This window comes from Acomys russatus, chromosome X, assembly GCF_903995435.1.
Source record: "Acomys russatus chromosome X, mAcoRus1.1, whole genome shotgun sequence".
Classification (NCBI taxonomy): Eukaryota; Metazoa; Chordata; class Mammalia; order Rodentia; family Muridae; genus Acomys; species Acomys russatus.
The window spans coordinates 37,287,281-37,309,572 of NC_067169.1; the positions used below are offsets into that span (position 1 = coordinate 37,287,281).

The 22,292-nt window shown below is 34.5% G+C and overlaps 1 protein-coding gene across 10 annotated transcripts in view; it reads left to right on the top strand.

Moving 5' to 3' along the window:
• Dmd (dystrophin) overlaps positions 1-22,292 on the top strand; it is a 2,465,896-nt gene that overhangs the window by 1,126,648 nt on the left and 1,316,956 nt on the right. For all 10 annotated transcript variants that reach the window (XM_051140917.1, XM_051140916.1, XM_051140911.1 and 7 more), the window contains exons 26-27: positions 4,007-4,177; positions 8,862-9,044. In XM_051140917.1, the coding sequence (XP_050996874.1) occupies positions 4,007-4,177; positions 8,862-9,044 (354 nt within the window). The remainder of the gene's footprint in view (positions 1-4,006; positions 4,178-8,861; positions 9,045-22,292) is intronic.

The window sequence follows — 22,292 nt, forward strand, 5'->3', positions numbered from 1 at the left end:
TATATTTACTGTTCCCACTCTACGCCATCTCCAATCTATTCCCTTCCCCTAGACCTCTGACATATGGCATCCTCCTTACCCACCATCTGACTATAACTACAAATCTTAGCTAACTTTAATTAGCCTTGTTAATACTTCTTATATTTTTCAACTGCTTTAAAAGATTATGAGAAAGCATAATAATTATATAAATATTTACTATCCATTGACTTAGGCTCTTTATAAATTTTCTGTGAAAACTATATGTTTATTAGAATAATTGCCAAATATACTCTTGATGATATATCAGAGTGAAGTAATTATTTGCATTTGGTTGATAGGTTAGTATATTGACTTAGAAAGAAAAGTACAACAATTATATTTATTATGATTGATTTATTATCATATAGACATATTGTATTAGACATGCTGAAAATTCATTTCTCTAAAACAAGGCATTATTTAAAATAAAGACACTATATAAAGGAGGAGGAGATCCCCCTCAGTCACAGACATAGGGGAGGGGAGTAGGGGGAAAGCGGTAAGGAGGGAGGAATGGGAGGATACAAGTGATGGGATAACAATCGAGATATAATATGAATAAATAAATAAAATATTTAAAAAATAAATAAAAACAATAAAAAAGAAACTTGTTCAGTTCCAGTCAGAATCATTGTTTAAAGAGTTACACATAAAAAGAAGTGTGAAACATTTTATACTAAGTATAATACTGTAGAGTACTTTGTAGCAAGCTGCTCTGATATGGGACATTGTTTAGAAGTTGTAGGATTCGCTGTTTTCTGGTAAATGAGTCCTACATTATAAAGCAACTTAAATGTTTAGAAAGGGAATAGTTTTAAAAAGTGCATCTGCAATGCTCATGGATCAGTACTATTACTATAGTTAAAAAAAAATCTTATTAAAAGCAATCTACAGATTCAATGCTGTTCTCATCAAAATGCCATCACAATTCTTTAAAGATCTTGAAAGAACAGTTCTCAACTTCATAGAGAAAAACAAGAAACCCTGAATAGTTAAGATTATCCTATATATTAAAAGATATTCTGGAAGTATCTCCATTTTTGAACTCAAGCTGTACTATAGAGCAATAATAATAAAAACAGCATAATATTGGCATAGAAACAGACATGTGGATTAATGGAATTCTCAGCAGAGAAGTATTGAATGGCTAGGAAACACTTGAATAAATATTGAACATCATCTGAAAGTCTCCACCCAGGTCCAAGCAGATACTGAGACACACAGCCAAACTTTGAGGTAGAGTGCAGGGGCTCTTATGGAAGAGTTGGTGAATAGAAGAACCTGGAGGGGTCAGGAGCTCCATAAGGAGACAAATCTGGGTGGAAGAGGGAGGTGCTACGGAGACTCATAACCAACCAAGGAGCATGCATGGTGAGAACCTAGACCCTTTGCTCAACTGTAGTTGACAGGCAGCAAGCCTCCTTGTGAGGCACATAATATGGGGAGTAGGGACTACTTCTGACATGGACTCTGGCCCCCACATACTCCCAAATATTGTTCACTTCCCTCTCCTGGGCGACCTTACCTAACCATGGAGAAAGGGGATACAGGTAGTCCAGATGAGACATGATAGGCTGAGGTCAGATGATAGGGGAAGAGTGCTCCCCTTTCTGAAGACTAGGGGATGGAGAAAAGTGGGACGAGGGATGTAGGGTGGAACTGAGAGGAGAGGAGGGAGGGTTGTAATAAGGATGTAAAGTGAACAAATTAAAAATATTTTTAAATGTATATCTGGACACTAGCCCAAGGGTCATATTCCATGAAAGTCTTCATTCACAGGAAAGTGGGACAGAGGGGAGGACATACTATTGGGACTCTATGTGAGAGAAGCATGGGAGAATGGGGAAATAGAAGGATCCAGAGGGTCTTAGAAACCTACAAGAAGAACATGATGTGCGGATCTGGGCCCAGGGGTCCTGCTCAAACTATAGCAACAGCCAAGGACAATATGTGCAGTAAACTTCAAACCCCTACCCAGATCTAGCCAATGGACAGGACATTCTCCACAGTTGAGTGGAGAATGGGGTCTGACTTTCACACGAACTCTGGTGCCCCACATTTGACCATGTCCCCTGGAGGGGGAGACCTGGTGGCACTCAGAGGAAGGTTAGCAGGCTACCAAGAAGAGACTTGATACCCTATGAGCATATACAGGGGGAGGTAATCCCCCTCAGTCACAGCCATAGGGGAGGGGAATAATGGGAAAATGGGAGGAAGGGAGGAATGGGAGGATACAAGGGATGGAATAACGATTGAGATGTAATATGAATAAATTAATGAAATATATTTTTAAAAAAGTAGAATTGACAAGATGAAGCTATTGCTCAATGGTCCACGGTTTGTCTACATTCAGAGAAGGCCGTATGTCCAATCTTCAGCACTTATAAGAAAATGAGCAATAAAACAAAACATCCTCAGACATGCATTTCATTTCTACATACATGATTTAATAATTTGATTTTCAAATATATTATATATTAATTAAAATTTACATATATGAAGTAAAATTTAATTTTACTATAGATATGTTAATGAAATTTTATATCATAACTTATTTATTTAACACTAAAGCATTTTCCACATGTGTTTCAAGCCTACTTGTGTTTCCAAGCTGAAATGAACAGTATACATGCACTCCAGTTCACTCTTAAGTATGAAAAGGAGAAATTCAGATTCACGAATGTTAGAATTTTAAACATATTTGACTGACATACTGTTTAAAGTTTGCATGCCTTTGTCCATTTTTCTCAACATGCAAGGAAACATTTTTCTGCCACCTCTTCCAAACTGATTATCTTCACTATTTACTCTTTGCTTATTTTATGCATGAAAACATACTAATTTTGTTCAGTTTACTCTTAGTCATATTTAAAAATCCTCTTCAGGTACAAACATGATACATGTGATGAAAATTATATAACATCATATACTATATATAAATACATATGTGTTTTGTACATGGCTATATATTATTTTTAATAAACCACTTGTGCATTTTCATGATTTTGCATTTACATTTGTAAAAATTTTAATTGCTAGAGTACTTAAAATTACACACAAAATGCGAAATTAAAAAGTGGTCATTTGTGTATATGCCAATAAAATTGTTAACAGTAAAATATTTTCAAGTTATTTCCATTTACAAAGAGAATCCTCACCTAGAAAAACAATATAGCAGTCTGGTTATTTTATTCACTATAATAACTAAATAGCTTCAGCTTATATTTACAGCTGTAGAACATATTCATATTCCATGAGTTTCAGTTCCTTTTTGTCTATTTTTCTTCTTTGTTCATTAGTTTGTTTGCAGAGGTACTGTTTACACTTTAACCCAAAGCTCACTCCTAACTTAACTACGAAATTCAAGCTGGCCATGAACTCATGACAGCCTCCCAGCATGCATGGATTATGGACATAGCCCATCATTATTGGATGCCATGTGCGTTTTTTTCTGCATAGAAGAGTATGTTGAGCATAGTTATAAAATAGAAATATAAGGTAATGAACTGCATAAGGTATTAATCTAGGTATTGTTAACTTAGTCTATTTTTCCAGAAAACTTTAGTGGGGGCTTTTCTAATGTTTTCTTCAACTGGATATACTGGCCAGCCTTGCTGGTCTGATCATCAACTATACAAGTTCCTTTTAGTGATGGGTTTGAGATAATTACAACCAACACTTTTCTCTGCTAAGCTGGTTTTGCATCGGGACAAACATTATCAAGTGGACCCAGGTACATTCAATTTCTCCTTTCACAAGAGAGGAAGTGATATCCAGTTAGTTAGCTCATTACATATGTTCTCATCTTTGCTCTCTAAACTTTTTGCTTTTTACAAACTTACAAGTAATATGGTGAAAATAATGTGTTTTCACTGCCAATTGTTAAGTTTTACCTTAATTTTTGTTATTTTTAAATTATTGTTTCTTGTTTTTTATTTATTTTATTTTAATTATTTATTTATTTTTGTTTTGTTTTCAATGGAAGGTGTACACCAGAAAGGAAGCCTTGAAAGCAGGTTTGGATAAAACCATAAGCCTCCAGAAAGATCTATCTGAGATGCATGAATGGATGACACAAGCTGAAGAAGAATATTTAGAGAGAGATTTTGAATATAAAACTCCAGATGAATTACAGACTGCTGTTGAAGAAATGAAGGTAAAATAAACCGAAGTAAACAAATAAAGGAAAAATAGGAAGAAATATAACATTATTGAAATTGTGATTCTTCAAAATACCATGTTCATATAGGAACATGAAAATGGTGTCTCTAGTAACTTTCAAAAAAGAATCTTACTGGATTTTTAAAATAGAGAATGATTACTGATCATGGGACAAGTGATGATGGTGAGATGCTATTTTCCTAAGCTTGATTTGTAAACATTTCTGAGGAAGTAATTTTAATGTGAATATTCTGAGTCATGAGAAAAAGCCAACATTAAAAAAAATGCATCATGGTAGCATTTCCCTGTCATAGGAAATCTTCTAGCAAAGACCAAAGACAAATTGGGAAAGGGAATAAAGAGCAACCTGCTTACACAAAACAAAAAGAATAGAGGTTAAATAACTTCAGATTCCTTTGAGGAAGTGGGCAAACTTCCATTAACACCAGAGTTATGTAAAATATGACAGGAATCTGCATTCTGAGTAAACAAAGTAGGGCTCTCCAGGGTTTCACTTAAAAGTTTATGATGACTTTAGATTGTGGGAAGGCCATGATGCGACTAGCTATATAAATAGTAGGTATTTTGGAAGTACTACGCATCATACTTTCCCTGCCAAGCAATAATAAATGAGGCAAATTCTCATAGAGCATTTGATTATATATATACATATTTTTTGTTGTTTTTTCGAGACAGGATTTCCCTGTGTAGCCTTGGCTGTCCTGGACTCAATTTGTAAACCAGGGTGGCCTAGAACTCACAGAGGTCCGCCTGCCTCTGCCTCCTGAATGCTGGCATTAAAGGAGTGCCCCACCACTGTCTGGCACATATACATATTTTTTATGTAGTAGAACAACATGGATGGATATGTCACCCCACACTATTTTGACATATTCCATTTTAATCTAACATATTAATGATTTTAAAATTATTTTCACCTGTGTGTTTCGTTTTATAGTATCAAAATTTCCTTATTGCTTTTTCCATCACCTGCTTTTTTTTTCTTGCCATATTTTTTTGCTGTTGTTTGACTCAGTCTTTTGCTCACTATCCCTCTGCCTTTAGTGTATTTTTATAAATACTGCATGCTACCTGATTGCAATATTGGAGCATCCAATTTTTTTTTATCTGTGTGCATAGCAACTACTCAGATCGTTTTTGCTTTGTTTCCATGGATGTAGAGTCTTAGTGTGCTAAAACTTACAATTATAAAAACAGCCCTGAAAGTAAGTGAGCAGCCTGATCAATTTGCGCACTTTGATTGACATGTTTAAATAATTGGTCTAACTGAACAATTTGTGCAGTATGCTGGAAAATTGAGAAGGAATAGCTCAGGCAGCCACTGGCAACAATAACTAAGGAAGTTGGCAGAAAATCCAATTTCTTGAGGTTCTGCTTGCCAGTCAAGAAATTTCTTGAGGTCAGTTTTCTATCTGGTATCTAGTGATAGGACTTGCCTACAGTCCTCTAGCTGTGCTCATTTTCAGAGCAAATTCATTGATTTAAATACCAGTAGACTTATTTTGACATCTATCTCACTAGGAGACAAAACAGATATCTCCTTTCTGTTTATTTTCTTCTCTGATATTAAAATGACACTAGTATTTGGCAACTGATTTTATTTTATTTTTTACAAGGAAATCAAATTTTTCTTCTGTCATAATGGACTTAAGGGGAAATTTTTGATGAAAAATCTCTTGCTTTTGAATCTCTTTTGGAGACCTTCACTGGTTATATTCTGAAACTTCATTATAAAAATATTGAATTTTATTTTTAACAGATGTTCTTTTATTGACATTTTATTGCTGTGGTTTTAATCCTGGGCTTAGGAAAACATATACTTATAATAAAAAAATAGTAGAAACATACATTTGTATAATCACTAAAGCACTGGTATTTGTATTTGAGATGCAATAGAATATAAAAATTATGTGGAGGCTGGTGAGATGGATTAGTGGGAAATTTGCTTTTTGACAAGCTAGAGGATACCAGTTTCAGCTCTTGGACCCAAATGTTATAATGAAAAGACTGTTTACCACACTCTCTCGTGACATCCACATGTACGCATACATTAATGTAATTACTTATAAATAACAAAAAAAAAAATATGACACTGGGCCCAAATTCAGAATGCTAAATTTTCAAAAAGGTTTCCATGTAAGGCCAGTGACTACATTCCAGACTAAATTAGATTAACATGATTTGAGAACCATTCTGTCAAAATGTTATTAATAAGAGGGAACTGATCATGTATATAATTAGATCCATAGAAAATCCAAATGATGAATTTTTATAAAAATGGTATCTAAACTATATAGGCTACATTGTTCATACCTACCTGAATCTGTAAATTTTGTTATGTTGCTTCTCAGAACCTCTCTAACATCTAAAGGAGTATTCATAAAATATTATATAAAAAGTGAAAAATCAAGAAATAGGTATTTCTCACTATTTGACATGTGCTAAGTTATTTATAGTTTGTATAAATGGTGATTGCATTTATTGAAGACACTGTATCACTTCTTTCTCATCCCATATCAGATGACAGGCCTACTTAGACAAATTGTAACAAAGAAAAGAGATAACCTTAGAACCACTTATTTAAATCATTTGAATCTTACTGAATGTCTAATAAAGGCTAGGAAAACACGTTTGAAAGTTTGATTGAGTGAGGATGAAATGCTCCATTGGTGGCACAATGATACTGAAAGATTGACAGTTGTGAAAGTTGTTGATAATGTTATGATTGCTACAGGTAAAATAGGATGTATAGAGAAGCAAACTCCAAGCTCATATAAATTAAAAAAATACAAGAATGTACTGATTTTTTCAAATATGTAATTAAGATCAATGGATGCAAACATTTTATACTTAAAATGTCTTCTATATGCCACCATACAGTGTATTTAAGGCAGTCTGAAACTGAATCCAAAGGAAAGATGAATTATGCTGAAAATACTAATATATTAATCAGCATTTATACTTATCTTTTCCGTGTCCTGCTAATATTCTGAATTGTTCCCAGTATTTGTATGTAGGTCCAGATTCTAAAAGCCAGACTCTGTATCGTTTTGCCTAAATTCCAATTTAAAACTTTGTGACCAGCTACAAATATCAGAAAAGCAACATTGTACCAATTACATTTCAACTAATTGTAAAAGACTATGTATATTAAACAGTCAAATTCCCTCACTCATGAAAGCAATAATTCCAAGGCATAAGTTTGTCTATTTGAGTGGGATTATCATTCATTTCGTTTTCCTATATCCATTTCTTATTCACCTAATTGTATTTCCTTGACAGGCAATATATACTTCAACTACTTAGAGTTGGTATTGTTAAAGTCAGGAAGAATCAAAACTGTAGATATGGTCTCTCTCCCTCTCTCTCCTTCCCTCTCTCTCTCTCTCTCTCTCTCTCTCTGTCTCCCTCTCCCTTTCACTCTGTGTGTGTGTGCGTGTGTGTTTTATAAAATGTATTTTCACACTATAGGCTAAGTTTAAATAGTCTCCAACTAAATTACATAGGATACTTTCTTGTTCTGAGGATTATTTGTTTTTATGAAGATCTTAACAATGAGCAAAATATACACTATGGGGAATTCTTGATAGTGTGGACAAAACAAAAGCAACTACAACATTTGCGTTAATATTAGATGATATTGGAGAATTTAAGGATTTTGTTTAGATAGAATACTGCCAGAGTGTAGGAGTAGTATCACTAATCTGTACTGAAGGAAAACAAGAAGGATATTGAAATTTTGATTGATAAAGAATCACCAGCCACTCATCAAAATCAGAACAGGGGACCTGGGAATTTGATATGCTGTACTTTGACCATTATCGATGTAAAGTGTTTTGTGCACATATAATATTGACATTTGTATATATAATATGTATATATATATATTACTGAGTGATCTTGTTGAGTTGATCTTTTGTGTGTATAAACTGGACTTGCCAAATTTTAAGTTTTGTAAAGCAAAATTTCTTTCACAGGAGAAAGGTAGGAATAGCTGAAAGACTTTGTACTTTGTCTTTCTGTGTATTTCCTACATTTTCAGTTACTGAAGTTTATTCATTGAAATATCCTAAATATAAAATTAAGCATTTTTCCTATATTTAAGTATCTTTTCCTTTAAAGTGTATATTCACTTAATTAAATACTAATTCAACTGAATAATTTGCAAGTGATGTTATTTATAGACTTATAAATATTTTAAAATGTAGTGTTAAAATATCTTTTTAACTGTTTGATGCAACTTTATATAGATACATATACATATTTGAAAGATTCATACCCATGTACACATAATGTATCAAATATATTTGTTTTTGATACCAAGTTTCATTTTGCCTGAGTTATCCTCAAGATTATTATAGATCTAAGAATGGCCTTGAAATTTTTCCTCCTCCATCTACCTCCAAAGTAGAAGGAAAACTAGCATATGGTACAGAACGCAACTCAAACTATTATTATTATTAAATGTCTATAATATTTTTTATATTTTTAAAAATTTCTAATCACACATAAATCTGAAATGAAAGACTTGATTTGCTTTATGTTTATGAACTATCTTAACAGGAAATTTTCCTGGAAAAAAATATGTAGTATATAAGAATGAATATTGGATGTGATAATATTAACTTGGTTTAAAGACAATATGCTTTTCTTTTCAGAGAGCTAAAGAGGAGGCACTACAAAAAGAAACAAAAGTCAAACTCCTTACCGAGACTGTAAATACTGTAATAGCTCAAGCTCCTCCTGCAGCACAAGAGGCCTTAAAAAAGGAACTTGAAACTCTAACCACCAACTACCAGTGGCTGTGCACCAGGCTGAATGGAAAATGCAAAACTTTAGAAGTTAGTTGTTTTCCTTAGTTTTTACCATCTTTTTGTCAAAATCATATTAACTATGAGTCTAAGTTTTGATGTAAAGCCATTTAAGCTGGAAGTTCTCATTCACACACCTACAATGTGCATAAATTTGCACCAGTGACTTAACTTGAAAAATGTTGTTTCCAGTTTGAGAATGATCATAATAGATTTTGTGATGTTGGAGAGATGGATCAGTATTTATGAATGCTTTCTGCTCCTCCAGAGAACCAGCATTCAGTTTCTAGGACCTAAATTATGCTGTTCACAAGTGCCTGTAACTCCAGTTCACGGTATCTGGTGCCATCTTCAGGCCTTGTCTGGCACGTGCATATGCGTTATAAATATGTATATAGTAACAAATGGACATACATCCAAAAAACTTTATAAAAAAATAGTGTTTTTGTATTTTATAGGTTAGAAATTACGTAAACTATATGTCTGAAAATACTTAGACAACAATGATATTTTAACTGGTATTATTAGTTTGCAAAATGTGTCAGTATTAGCTTTGCATTAATTAATACCAAATTGCTTAAACTTATTTAATTCCCTTATTTAATCAGTTTGTGTAAAAATGTATGTTTTTTATAATTATTGGTAATCATCACTGTGCCCTGTAGGCTTTTATATAAGGCAAATTGCCTAACTAGCTCATTTTTGACATTTTGTATTTATTAACGATCACAGATCGTGCTTTATTTTTCCACTTTTCTTATTCTATGGATTGCACTTGTGTGAAGGTAGGGGAAGAATTCAAGTACCAAATACAGTTGCCACTGTATTAAAAATAAGCAGTGATTTTTATTTTGAAACTACAAAACTGAAAGAGGACATAAAACTTTCAAATGGGTATGATTTCCAAAACAAGACTCAGGTTCAACTTTAAGTTCAATATTTACAGACAGAATTATCTCTGTGAACTTACACAATAAAGGGTTCAGTCACACCATTATTGTTGAAGAATAATATATTTGTTAGAGTTTTACACTTCTTGAAATGTGAAAGCACAGGTAGTTCTAACTGGTAAGATACACCTTAAAATAATTCGGGGGGTTGTTGGTTGATAATTTCAAGCATGCATATAACAAGATTTGAAAAAGTCTACCCTCTCCTTCATTTCTCCCTGTATCCAATACTAATTGATCCCAGTTTCACATGTTTGTTTGTTTTTTAATCCATGGAGTCAATTTAGTGATGACAATGCTATCTAGTACAGCATGAGAAACCTCAGGGATATGTAAGTAGCCAGATGTTCAGAAATGTTGCTGAAGTAACCACTGAGCTAAATCCAGTCCTGAGATGTAATACAAATAAATTAATAAAACATATTTTTAAAAATAAAAATAAACAAACTTATAAAAAAAAAAGAAACATCAGGGAATGTAACAGTAAAATAATTTGACTTTCTTTTTTCAATAGCATAAATTGCCAATACCACCTCAACTAAAGGTGAGGCTTCCTTATTGTTGCTCTCCAATGACAACAAAAGGCTAGGATTGGTCTGACTTGATTCTATATACATCTTGTGGATGGTGTCTCAACTAATGTGCAATAATCCTGATGTGTTCACAAAACAGTTTCCTTTTAATCATTTACTGCCTATGGTACTAAATGACTTTTTCCTCATTTCCTACAGTGATACTGAGCCTTGGAAAAAGGGATATACTATAGAGATTTCTCTTTTTTAATTTTTAATTTATTATAAATCAGTCACATTACATCCAGTTGTTATCCCCTCACTCTTAACTTCCTGTTCCCACCCTCTCTCCCTCTTCTGCCCTATTCCCCTCCCCTAGACCTGTGACAAAATGCAACGTCCTCTCCCACCATATGACTATAGCCTATCAGATCTTATCCAGATAGCCTGCTTCCCGTTCCTCTGTGTGCCCACAAGGCATCTCCACCAAGAGGAAGTGATCTAATCAGAGGCACCAAAGTTCATACTAGTTTAAGTCCCTGTTTTCTCCACACCATGAACAATGAGTAGCCCGTTGGCTAGATCTGAACACAGGTCTAGGTTTACTGCATGCATTGTCCTTGCAACAGTTTTTGTAAGCCCCGCTGGGTACAGATCCACTAGCCTTGATGGTCTCCTTGTTGGGCTCCTGAACCCTCTGCTTCCTTCCATCACCCAATTCTTCCATACTACTCTCAGAACCCCTCCTGGAGTCCAGCAGCGAGTCCGAGCATCTGTCCTGATACCCCAACTTCTGACTTTAGTTTATCAGGTCTCATCAATATAGCCTGCATCTCCTTCCTCTTTGTGCCAGAAAGGCCACCCTCCAAGGGGCAGTGATAAAGTCACAGTCACGAGAGTTCTTATCAGAGGCAGTCTCCACTCCCCTACCACGCAGAGAAATATCCGTCTGTCTTCTGCATCCGAACAGGGGGTCTAAGCTCTCTGCTTGCAATGTCCTTGATTGATGCAGTAGTTTGTGCAGATTCTCCTGGGTCCAGATCCATTAAGCTTGATGGTCGACTTATGGAGGTCTTGACCCCTCCTGTTCCTTCCATAACCCACCTCTTCCATGCAACTCACAGAGCTTTGCTCAGAGTCCAATTGCAAGTCCTAGTATCTATCGCTCTTCTCCGCCAGCTGTAGTCTTTCAGAGGACATCTATGGTAGACTAATATCGACTTATAAAGGGAGTATATACTATGATTGTCTCTCTGAATCTGGGTTACCTAACTCAGGATCATCTATTTTAGTTCCATCCATTTGCCAGCAAATTTCAAGATTTCCCTGTTTTTGATAGCTGGGTAGTATTCCATTTTGTAAATGTATCACAGTTTCTTTTCTTTTCTTTGGTTGCGGGACATCTAGGTTGTTTCCAGATTTTGGCTATTAAAAATAAGGCTGCCATGGACATAGTTGAGCAAATGACCTTGTTTCATGATAGAGCATATTTTGGGTATATTCCCAGGAATATTATAGCTGGATCTTGAGGTAGAGCTATTCCAATTTTTCTGAGAAAGCACTAGATTGATTTCCAAAGTGGTTGTACAAGTTTGTACTCCCACCAGCAATGGAAGAGTTTTCTTCTTTCTTTGCATCCTTGTTAACATGTGCTGTCACTTGAGTTTTTTATCTCAACATTCTGACAGGTGTAAGATAAAAGTTCAGAATCCTTTTGATTATCATTTCCCTGATGAATAAGGACATTGAGCATTTCTTTAAGTATTCCTCAGCCATTACATTCCTCTGTTGAGAATTCTCTGTTTAGTTCTGTACCCCGTTTTAAAATTGGGTTATTTGGTTTGGTGGTGTTTGATTTCTTGAGTTCTATATGTATTTTGGATATTAGCCCTTTATCAGATGTAGGCTTGGTAAAGATCTTCTCCCAGTCTGTAGGCTGTTGTTTTGTTGTGTTGACAGAGCCCTTTGCCTTTGCCTTGCTTTTAAGTTTCCTGAGGTCCCATTTATTAATTGTTGACCTTAGAGCTTTAGTTATTGGTATTCTGTTCAGGAAGTTGTCTCCTGTGGCAATGTGCTCAAGGTTGAAATATGAGTATTCTGTATTTTTTTTTATTGTGCATACCTTGACCAGTTGTAGGTCTCCGTATTAATCCACATCTACTCCAAAAATAAACTTCTCAGGTAACTGTTTAGAGATGCACTAATCTATGGCAAAATTATAGAAAAGTCCTGTTAATGATATGTATATTTATCAGAATAATAACATAATGTTCTTTCCAAATGCCTATGAACTACTTAGTTTTGGATTCCTGGCCTTGTTAACATTTCTAGGTCTAACGTCTGTCTTGTGGCATTGACATTAAATCCAATATGAAAGTGGTCATTCTCTCCACTTTAATGCCACTATTGCAGTTGTGCGTGTGTCTTGCTACACCAATCAGAGGTCAAGACTAAGATTGGTTTTCTCCTAATTAATGTGCATAGAAGCTTCAGCACTCTGAAAGATTAACAGTAGGGATGAAGCTTTCCTGTCAGTACCATCTTGATTTCACCATTCTCTATGGTTCAACTATATGGTGTCTTCCTAAATAGAATCTTACCATTATGTTCTGTAAGACATGGGAGAGAAATGGGAATATCTTGCAGAGTGTGGTGGTCTGTGTGAACCCACAGACTAACAATGTGAAAATATAAAACCTATTTTTGATACTGGGGTGTATATTTGTTAACCTACAGTTTCTGAAAAACTCATTTTGAGCACATCATAGGATAGCTCCATTTTACTGTTGCATGTATATATCTTCAGTAATTGGTTTTCATTTTGCTTTTCAAAAGCCTATTATATTAGGTAATCCTCCTCATCTTTATCGTATCCTGGTTTCCCATCCCCACCTTATTTAACACTAATTTTTCCATTGCTCTCCAATACATATTATACCATAAACATTCTATTTCTCCTCTCTTAAAATACAGTTTCATGTTCCCTTAGTGGCTTTATGACTTCTTTAAGTCCTCCAATTTAAACACGCATTGTAAATATTAAAAGGGAAGATGCACAAATGTGGGGGAATAGATGATTTCTCTTTGTCCATTTGCCAGGGGTTTCATACTTCTGTTTATTGTAACAACTGGGTAATATCATAATGTATATATATATACCACATTTCATTATCTGTTTATCATCTGAGTTTTTGATTCCTGGCCTTGTTAACATTTCTAGGTCTAAATTCTGTCTTGTGGCATTGACATTAAATCCAATATGAAAGTGGTTATTCTCTCCACATTAATGCCACTATTGCAGTTGTGGGTGTGTCTTGCAGCAATCAACAAGCATCTCTGTAGTAAGCTCTAGTGTTCTTTAGGTATATGTCCAAGAACTGTAGAACTGGAAAATGTGACAAATCTGAGTTTTTCGGAGGTTACTCCATACTGATTTACAAAGTGGTTAAGTGTTGAATACTAACTTTGACATAACAGGTAAACTAAGGTAGGGCATAGAGTTTTCAATTACTGAGCAGTCTTTTCTATGAGAGAAAAAAGCTTAATTCACTGGAGCCAGCAAAGTGTTCCTTGTGGACAGCATAAAACTCCTTGGGGCTGGCAAAACAAAAAGTGAGAAGAAAAATCATAAACACACAGACAAACACATGCACACTTGTACATGTGTACATAGGGTGAGTTTTGCAAAGCTCCAAGAGCATGCACAAATAATTTTATATATGTACATTTACACATATACACATATGTACATATGCATATATATATGTATAAACAAATACATATAAACATTTAGCACATAAACACACACACACACATACACACATGCACACACACATTTGGTGGATGGAGCAAACTCCAACAAGCAAGCTCCAACAAGGTTATTTTTTTTTCTTCCACAACTTATATATCCAAGCAATATATTTCAAGCAGTACAAAATTCACAATGTGGTTATATTTATTTTTCTTTAAGTGAACAAATTCAGTATACATAGAAAAGCATGTTCCTGAATTATCTCACATATTCAAATATTTTATGTATTATGTATGAAAACAAATGTGAAAAATTATTCCCAAGATCCCGCATCCATTTGTAACTAAGCAATTTGTTATAGATTAACAAAGTGTAAGCAAGCAGGGTAATTTTCTCAACCAGTGTCTCTTTACTGGCAGGTTACAGTTTGTATTTACAAAGATAGAATCATTTATTTCATTATTTCTCTTTAAAAGTCATCTTATAAAAATCTTAAAAGAACCACTAATCTAAACTTTTATATAAACAGCTATTATTCATCTCTACATTAAATCCTTAGGATCCACATCTACTCTTTAACAATTCTTATTAAATCATATCAAGAAGCTGATGGCAAAAATCTATGCAAGAATTAATCATCACCTTTCTCATCAGCCCAGCTTCATCAAGAGAATCACACTAGCCAGTGCTAGTTGGGTTGTCATTTTCTTGTTCCTGCCTTAGAAAAATCTCCAGCTCAAACATTAGGAATGTGGTTTTCTGAACTCAGATTTTTCCCTAACATTTTCTACAACAGAGCCACTAACTTTAACCTAACTTTACTAACAATCTACTCCCCCAAATTCTTTCTAAGAGTGGTGATCATTGCTAACAATCTACATTTCTAAGTACTTTCCAAGGGTGGCAACTAAATCATTCATCTGCCCCAGCAACAATGATTGAAAAGGATCAAGCACTATTATTGTAAATGTCAATGATACTGCCCAGTGAGGAACCGGAAGCCTCATTTTAGAGTTTTCATACAATTCATAGATTATAAGGGATATGGTGACAACAGGCAGAGCAATACTCCATAACATCATGAATTCTTCAGGAGAGGTAGTCCTCAGATCTCTCCCTCTCAAGGCACACCTATAATGGTTGTTCTAACCAGTGGACTGGATTCCATGAGTTCTAGGACTGTTTTACTCTTCCTCATGCAAGATCCTTAGCATTTAAAGCAGTTTGTACTCAAACAAGGAGTGAAAATTTCCTCCTCCATACCTATACCAGAATTTTCTGACATTTGTTTTTCACAAGAAAGAAATTTTGATTGGATTAAGATGAACTTAGATTTACTTAATGACTAAGTATGATAAAATTTAAAAATGAAGATATTTCACAGACATTTGTAATTCTTCTTTTAAAAACTGTTTAATCCCACACTCAAATTTGTAATTGAGTTTTGTGATCTCTTGGATTTTAGCATTTTGAATTATTTGAATATTCTAGTTACTAACCTTCTCTTAGATGTATTACTTGTTAAGGATTTTGTTTTTTTAATTTTGTCTTTAAAATATGTTATTATATTTCTTTTTAACATATACATTTATATTATTTACACATAAGTAGAATAAACTACATATAGCAGGAAGAACCATGAGACAATTAGGAATTATATAAATGTTACATTCATAGTGATTTGGCTATTTTTATTTGGCAAATTTGAAGTAAACATCTTTCCTATCTTGTTCCTTTGAAGTTTCTGAACAAAAATCAATATCTATCATATCATCTCCATTAATGTAAAACATCTATCTTGTACTAAAAACATCTTAACCCCTAACCAACTAAGCTTAATTATAAAACTAAACTATCTGGTCTTCAACCCCATCAGAGACTTGAAAAGGAGCAAAACTTAAATACTGGAGTAAACCGGAAATGCAGGTTAGCAGCTTCCAAAATGAGAAAATGACAGAGACACTTTACTGCCTGAACAGTCACCCAACAATATCTATCATGTTGGAGCATTTTCTTCAGCTTTCTAGTCCAATGTATCTGACAGACATATTTACAAGGCAGGAACTAATAAGGACTTGCATACGCTATCTTGGCAGAGTTTAGCCATCAATTCTTCCTGCATCTAAACTTGCCCAGTTTTCAGCAGCATTCTGTCTGTGGCAGAAAAGAGGACATTTTCCCCAGTGGCTTGTTTGCCACATTTGAAACCATTTCCATAAAGAGGTTCTTTGATGCTCCTTATCTTTTTTTTTTTCTTATTTATTTTTCTTTTTTTATTAATTTATTCTTGTTACATCTCAATGTTTATCCCATCCCTTGTATCCTCCCATTCCTCGCCCCCCCCCAATTTTCCCATTATTCCCCTCCCCTATGACTGTTCCTAAGGGGGATTACCTCCCCCTATATATTCTCATAGGGTATCAAGTCTCTTCTTGGCTACCTGCTGTCCTTCCTCTGAGTGCCACCAGGTCTCCCCCTCCGGGGGACATGGTCAAATGTGAGGCACCATAGTACGTGAGAAAGTCATATCACACTCTCCACTCAACTGTGGAGAATATTTTGACCTTTGGAAATCTATCTGGTGCTATCTCAGAAAACTGGGAATAGGGCTTCCTCAAGACCCAGCTATTCCACTCCTTGGAATATACCCAGAAGATGCTCCAGCACACAACAAGAAAATTTGCTCAACCATGTTCATAGCAGCCTTATTCATAATAGCCAGAACATGGAAACAGCCTAAGTGTCCCTCAGTAGAAGAGTGGATAAAGAAACTGTGGTACATATACACTATGGATGCTCATTATCTTATTTGAGGGAGGGTTGGTGGTGCCAGGAGTTAACTTGTCTGTTTATTAAAGAATCCTTAGAATAATAAAAACAGCATTAAATGCTATATTCTGTAGGTCTCTGAGGCTTTTGAAGATATTATTTAACTATTTTTCCTTATATATCTGTAGAATCATATTTATCTGTTAGACCTAGGATATATATTCTTGTGATAAAATTAGACTAGTATTTGACATCTGCATGATTTGCATCAATATACAAAATTCAATACCATTGAATTAAAAATAAACTTATTTGTGAGTAACAATTAAGGCCTTGAGTTGAGGAGTAGATTCAGAATCTACCTTTTGTTCTATCCTCCCTCTATATTTCTGTATCCTTTTTCTTTCATTTAATCTCTTATCTTCTTACGTACAGAAGAAAGATAAAGGAAAAGAGAGATGTCCTTGAATCCAACCTAGTTTCTCTCTGTATAAGACCAATAATAACTTCTTCTTTTTTAAGTTGTTTGTCCAATTATAATAATAATTTTGACTTTTTTCTGTAAAACTTTTTCTCACTGGGGATGATTACTATAGGGTCAGTGACTTTTGTTGGACATATTTTATGGGTTTTTCATGGTACTGTGCTGGCCCTAACACATCTGAGTTAGTTCTTAGTTACTTCTTTGTTTTTATTTGCATCACCTTTTCTTTTTCAGTGCAGATGTGTATAATGTTGATGAGAGGAATAAGCTGGAATTTGAATGAAAATATGTTTCTATTTTGGAGCTTGTCTTGAGAATTCTATATCTAGTATTTTGAAAGTCTGCTACGAACTGCCTAATCAGACAGTATCAAAGGCTCAGCATACCCCTAGCTGGGCTTCTCTTCAGCTGCTTTCTGGTGATGTTCTCCAAGTCTATCTTTTCTAATCACTGTAAGCTCTGATCAACCCAAGGCTAGGTTAATAGACTTGGGGAAGCTGGGTATGTAGTCTGGAAGCCCATGTAGGAAGGTCCAGTTCTGCTGGTCTTTAGATGGCCAGTCCAGGATCTGTTAGGTAGGCTATATGGGTGTGCCTTCTTATGGTCATCAGGAAGCAAGGATTGAGGACAATGGGAGGGGGTTTTTTAATATTAAAGCTACAATTTTACCTACTTTAGCACAAACAGACCTAATACTTTCTAAAAATAGAATACGATCTTTGAGGTTTTCTATTATCAAGTATAAACTATTTTTATTAACTACTGTTTTCTTTTCTCTTCCAAAACACAAATTAGATTGCTGATTTAAAAAAATGCTGTATATAAAGAATTACTAAATTTGTTGATGTTTTATGTACACTAAAGTTTTTTATTAGCAGTGCATAAATGATATAGAAAATAAGACAAACTAAGAAGAGAATGAAAGACAATGGCATTGGAAGTATTTCCAGGAAATTCTAATATATATGTGGTTATTCTGTGCAGAGAAAAAGTGTTCTCAAGAAATTACTTTCTCTTTATATTTAAATACAATGATTCTTATGTTCTTAATTATGAATATAATCACTATTATTTGATTACTATTATTTGAGCTGTTCATTTAGATGGTAATCTTGCATTTGTCAGAACTGTATTTGCCAAGGAATCATCTAAATTAATATTGATTGCAAAATGTTAAAAATTATATATTAAATTATACTTCTATTCCCTTTCATCTGTAACAAACCTTACTATTCCTATTTATGTTTCCTTATCAATTTAGTCCTATTTTTATTCCTTAACAACTCATTTAATATATACATATGCATTATATGTACATAATTTATTTGAGGAAGATACATAATTATGCTTCTATATTCCCAGTAAAAATTCATAATTATATATTCTTTTGTATAATTACTGTGCACTAAGTTGTTGCTACAGGAGTTTCATGACAGTTCTACAGTTTTATATCAATAATATGGTAAAAAATAAAAATATAACATAAATTTGCTTTCACTTCATCTATGGTATGAAAGTCTATTTATAGCTTACTGTTCCCCAGTTAGTAAATAGTTTTATAATTGTTACTTAGCATAATGTTCATTTAGGATTTCCAATACTATCCTTTTCATTTCAGTGATTCCTTTTGTTTTTAACCCTCTCTTTGCATTGTGCTTAGTTTCATATTAACTCTCATATTGAGTGCAGTTGCAATTCCTTTCACATTCTACATGATTGAAAATATCTTTCTTTTCTATTGAATAATAGGTACTCGAGCATATAATTATGTAGTTTTACTTTTCTAGTACTGAAAATACTATTACTGTGTCTTTGTACTTCTGATCTGTTAAGACGTCTACTGTCAAATTGTAGTCACTTCATCACTTTGTCTGGTGCTTTTTAATTTTCTTTTTGTCTGCCATGGTCTGCAGTTTTACTTTATCTTATGTGGGTGTAGATTGGTTTTCATTTTTACTTTGTCAACTGATATGTTTATGAGAACAGATATATTGTTTCATTCTATATTGTCTCTCTATTACATTTTTGAAGATTGTCTTTTCTCCACTTTAAATATTGTTTCTCAATTTTCTCGTATCATTTCTTTATTATTTCCTCTATATATCCAATTTACACTAATTTCTGGTGTCTGTGGTTAAGTTTTTAAGTGTTTTTGCATTAAATCTCTTCATATGAACACATTTATCTATAATTGCATGCATGTGTGTTTACATTTTTTAGTGAATACATAAACATTATTAATAGTTTTATATTCTATAAATTTGACACTTTTCATAATTTTCTGTTTTTATAATTATAGCTCCTCATTATGACAATTGGAACATTTACCATCTGTTTGATTAAATCTCACTTCACTGATTGTAAGCATTAAGTAATTTTAGTTTTCGAATAACAAAACCAACCATTTCAAATTCTGCTAGCTGTCTAGTTTGGGTATTTTTGTAGTGATATTTTAATATTTGTATCTAGATCCAAATCTTTTTATTTACCATTTGCTTTAAAGATATAATAAAATTTAAATCTCAATATACCATAATTTATATATTCAAAAATATTTAAGACTTTAATATTGGATACCACATACTGTCTTCTAAGTTCTGGTATCAATCTTTCAATGTTAGCACATGGATGAGAAGAAACTCCCTGCATATTAAGATCATTTGCATAAAATAGACATACCTATTTTTCCTTTTGTTAATGGCAACATATGTTTGCTGTATTGATTTTGTGGCCACTTGATAAATTATCCTCATTGATCTGTCTTGTTCTCTGTAGATTCCATGTGCTTTATTAGAAATTAGTTGCCTTTATCAGTATGAATTTTCAATCCCCTAAAATAAAAGAATCTTAAGGTATTCATGGTGCCTTAAAATACTGAATTTAACATGATTTCTGGATGATTCTTTCTCATATTTTATATCACATTCCTTTTTAAAATTTTTTTATTAATTTATTCTTGTTACCTCTCAATGTTTATCCCATCCCTTGTATCCTCCCATTCTTCCCCCCCCATTTTCCCATTATTCCCCTCCCCTATGACTGTTCCTGAGGAGGATTACCTCCCCCTGTATATGCTCATAGGTATCAAGTCTCTTCTTGGCCACCTGCTGTCCTTTCTCTGAGTGCCACCAGGTCTCCCCCTCCAGGGGACATGTTGAAATGTGAGGCACCAGAGTACTTGAGAAAGTCATATCCCACTCTCTACTAAACTGTGGAGAATGTTCTGAACATTGGCTAGATCTGGGTAGGAGTTTAAAGTTTACCGCCTGTATTGTCCTTGGCTGGTGCCTTAGTTTAAGAGGGACCCCTGGGCCCAAATCTGCCTATCATAATGTTCTACTTGTAGGTTTCTAGGACCCTCTGGATCGTTCTACTTTGCTATTCTCCCATGCTTCTCTCAGTTAGAGTCCCAATAGGATGTCCTCCCCTCTGTCCCAGTTTCCTGGTAAGTGAAGGCTTTCGTGGGACATGCCCCTTGGGCTAGTATGCAGATATAAGTGAGTATATACCATTTAAGTCTTTCTGCTTCTATGTTAACTCACTCATTATGATCATTTCTAGCTCAATCCATTTATCCACAAATTTCGGGAATTCCTTGTTTTTAATAGCTGAGTAGTATTTCATAGTGTATATGTACCACAGTTTCTTTATCCATTCTTCTACTGATGGACACTTAGGCTGTTTCCATGTTCTGGCTATTATGAATAAGGCTGCTATGAACATGGTTGAGCAAATTTTCTTGTTGTGTGCTGGAGAATCTTCTGGGTATATTCCAAGGAGTGGAATAGCTGGGTCTTGAGGAAGCCCTATTCCCAATTTTCTGAGATAGCACCAGATAGATTTCCAAAGTGGCTGTACTAGTTTGCATTCCCACCAGGAATGAAGGAGTGTTCCTCTCTCCTCACATCCTCGCCAGCATGTGGTGTCTCTTGAATTTTTGATCTTAGCCTTTCTGATGGGTGTAAGATGGAATCTCAGAGTTGTTTTGATTTGCATTTCCCTGATGACTAAGGAGGTTGAGCATTTCTTTAAGTGTTTCTCAGCCATTTGATATTCCTCTGTTCTCTTGAATGTTACATCTCTTTGCCCAGTGTGTTAATGGGTCCCAGACATTATTTATTTATCTTATCTAAAATAATGACATTGGAAGAGTTAATATTTCATAAGTTGGCACATTCAAAAACATTCTTGATTACTCTCAACTAGAAATTCAAAACATCTAGCCCTTTCTGAATATCCTCGTTTACTAAACAGATGGTGTTAATTTTATAATTTAATTTTACTTGTTGCTCTCTCAAACAACCACAGTTTCCTATCCCTCCTCTTCTCCCAGCTCCTCTTCGCCCTACACCCCTCTCCTTCCTCCACTTCTCCTTTGTTTCCTTTTAGCTTAACACAGCATAATAAAATGCAATAACACTAGGCACAAGCCCTCATATGTAGGATGGACAAGACAAGCTATTATCAGGAAAAGGGTCCCAAGAGCAGGCAAAGAGTCATAAATACTCCCACTGCCACTGTTAGGAGCCCCACAAGAACAACAAGCTAAACAAACATTATATATAGGGAGAACATCAAGTAAAGACCTATACAGGCTCTCTGTCTCCTCATCACTGGGAGCCTGTATTAGCCCTTTTTATTTGATTCTGTGGACAATTTTTTGTGGTGTCCTTGACCCCTTTGACTCCTATAGTACTTCCTTCCCATTTTCTGCAGAATTCCTCAAGCTCTGCTACGTGTCTGGCTGTTGCGCTCTCTCTCTCTCTCTCTCTCTCTCTCTCTCTCTCTCTCTCTCTCTCTCTCTCTCTCTCT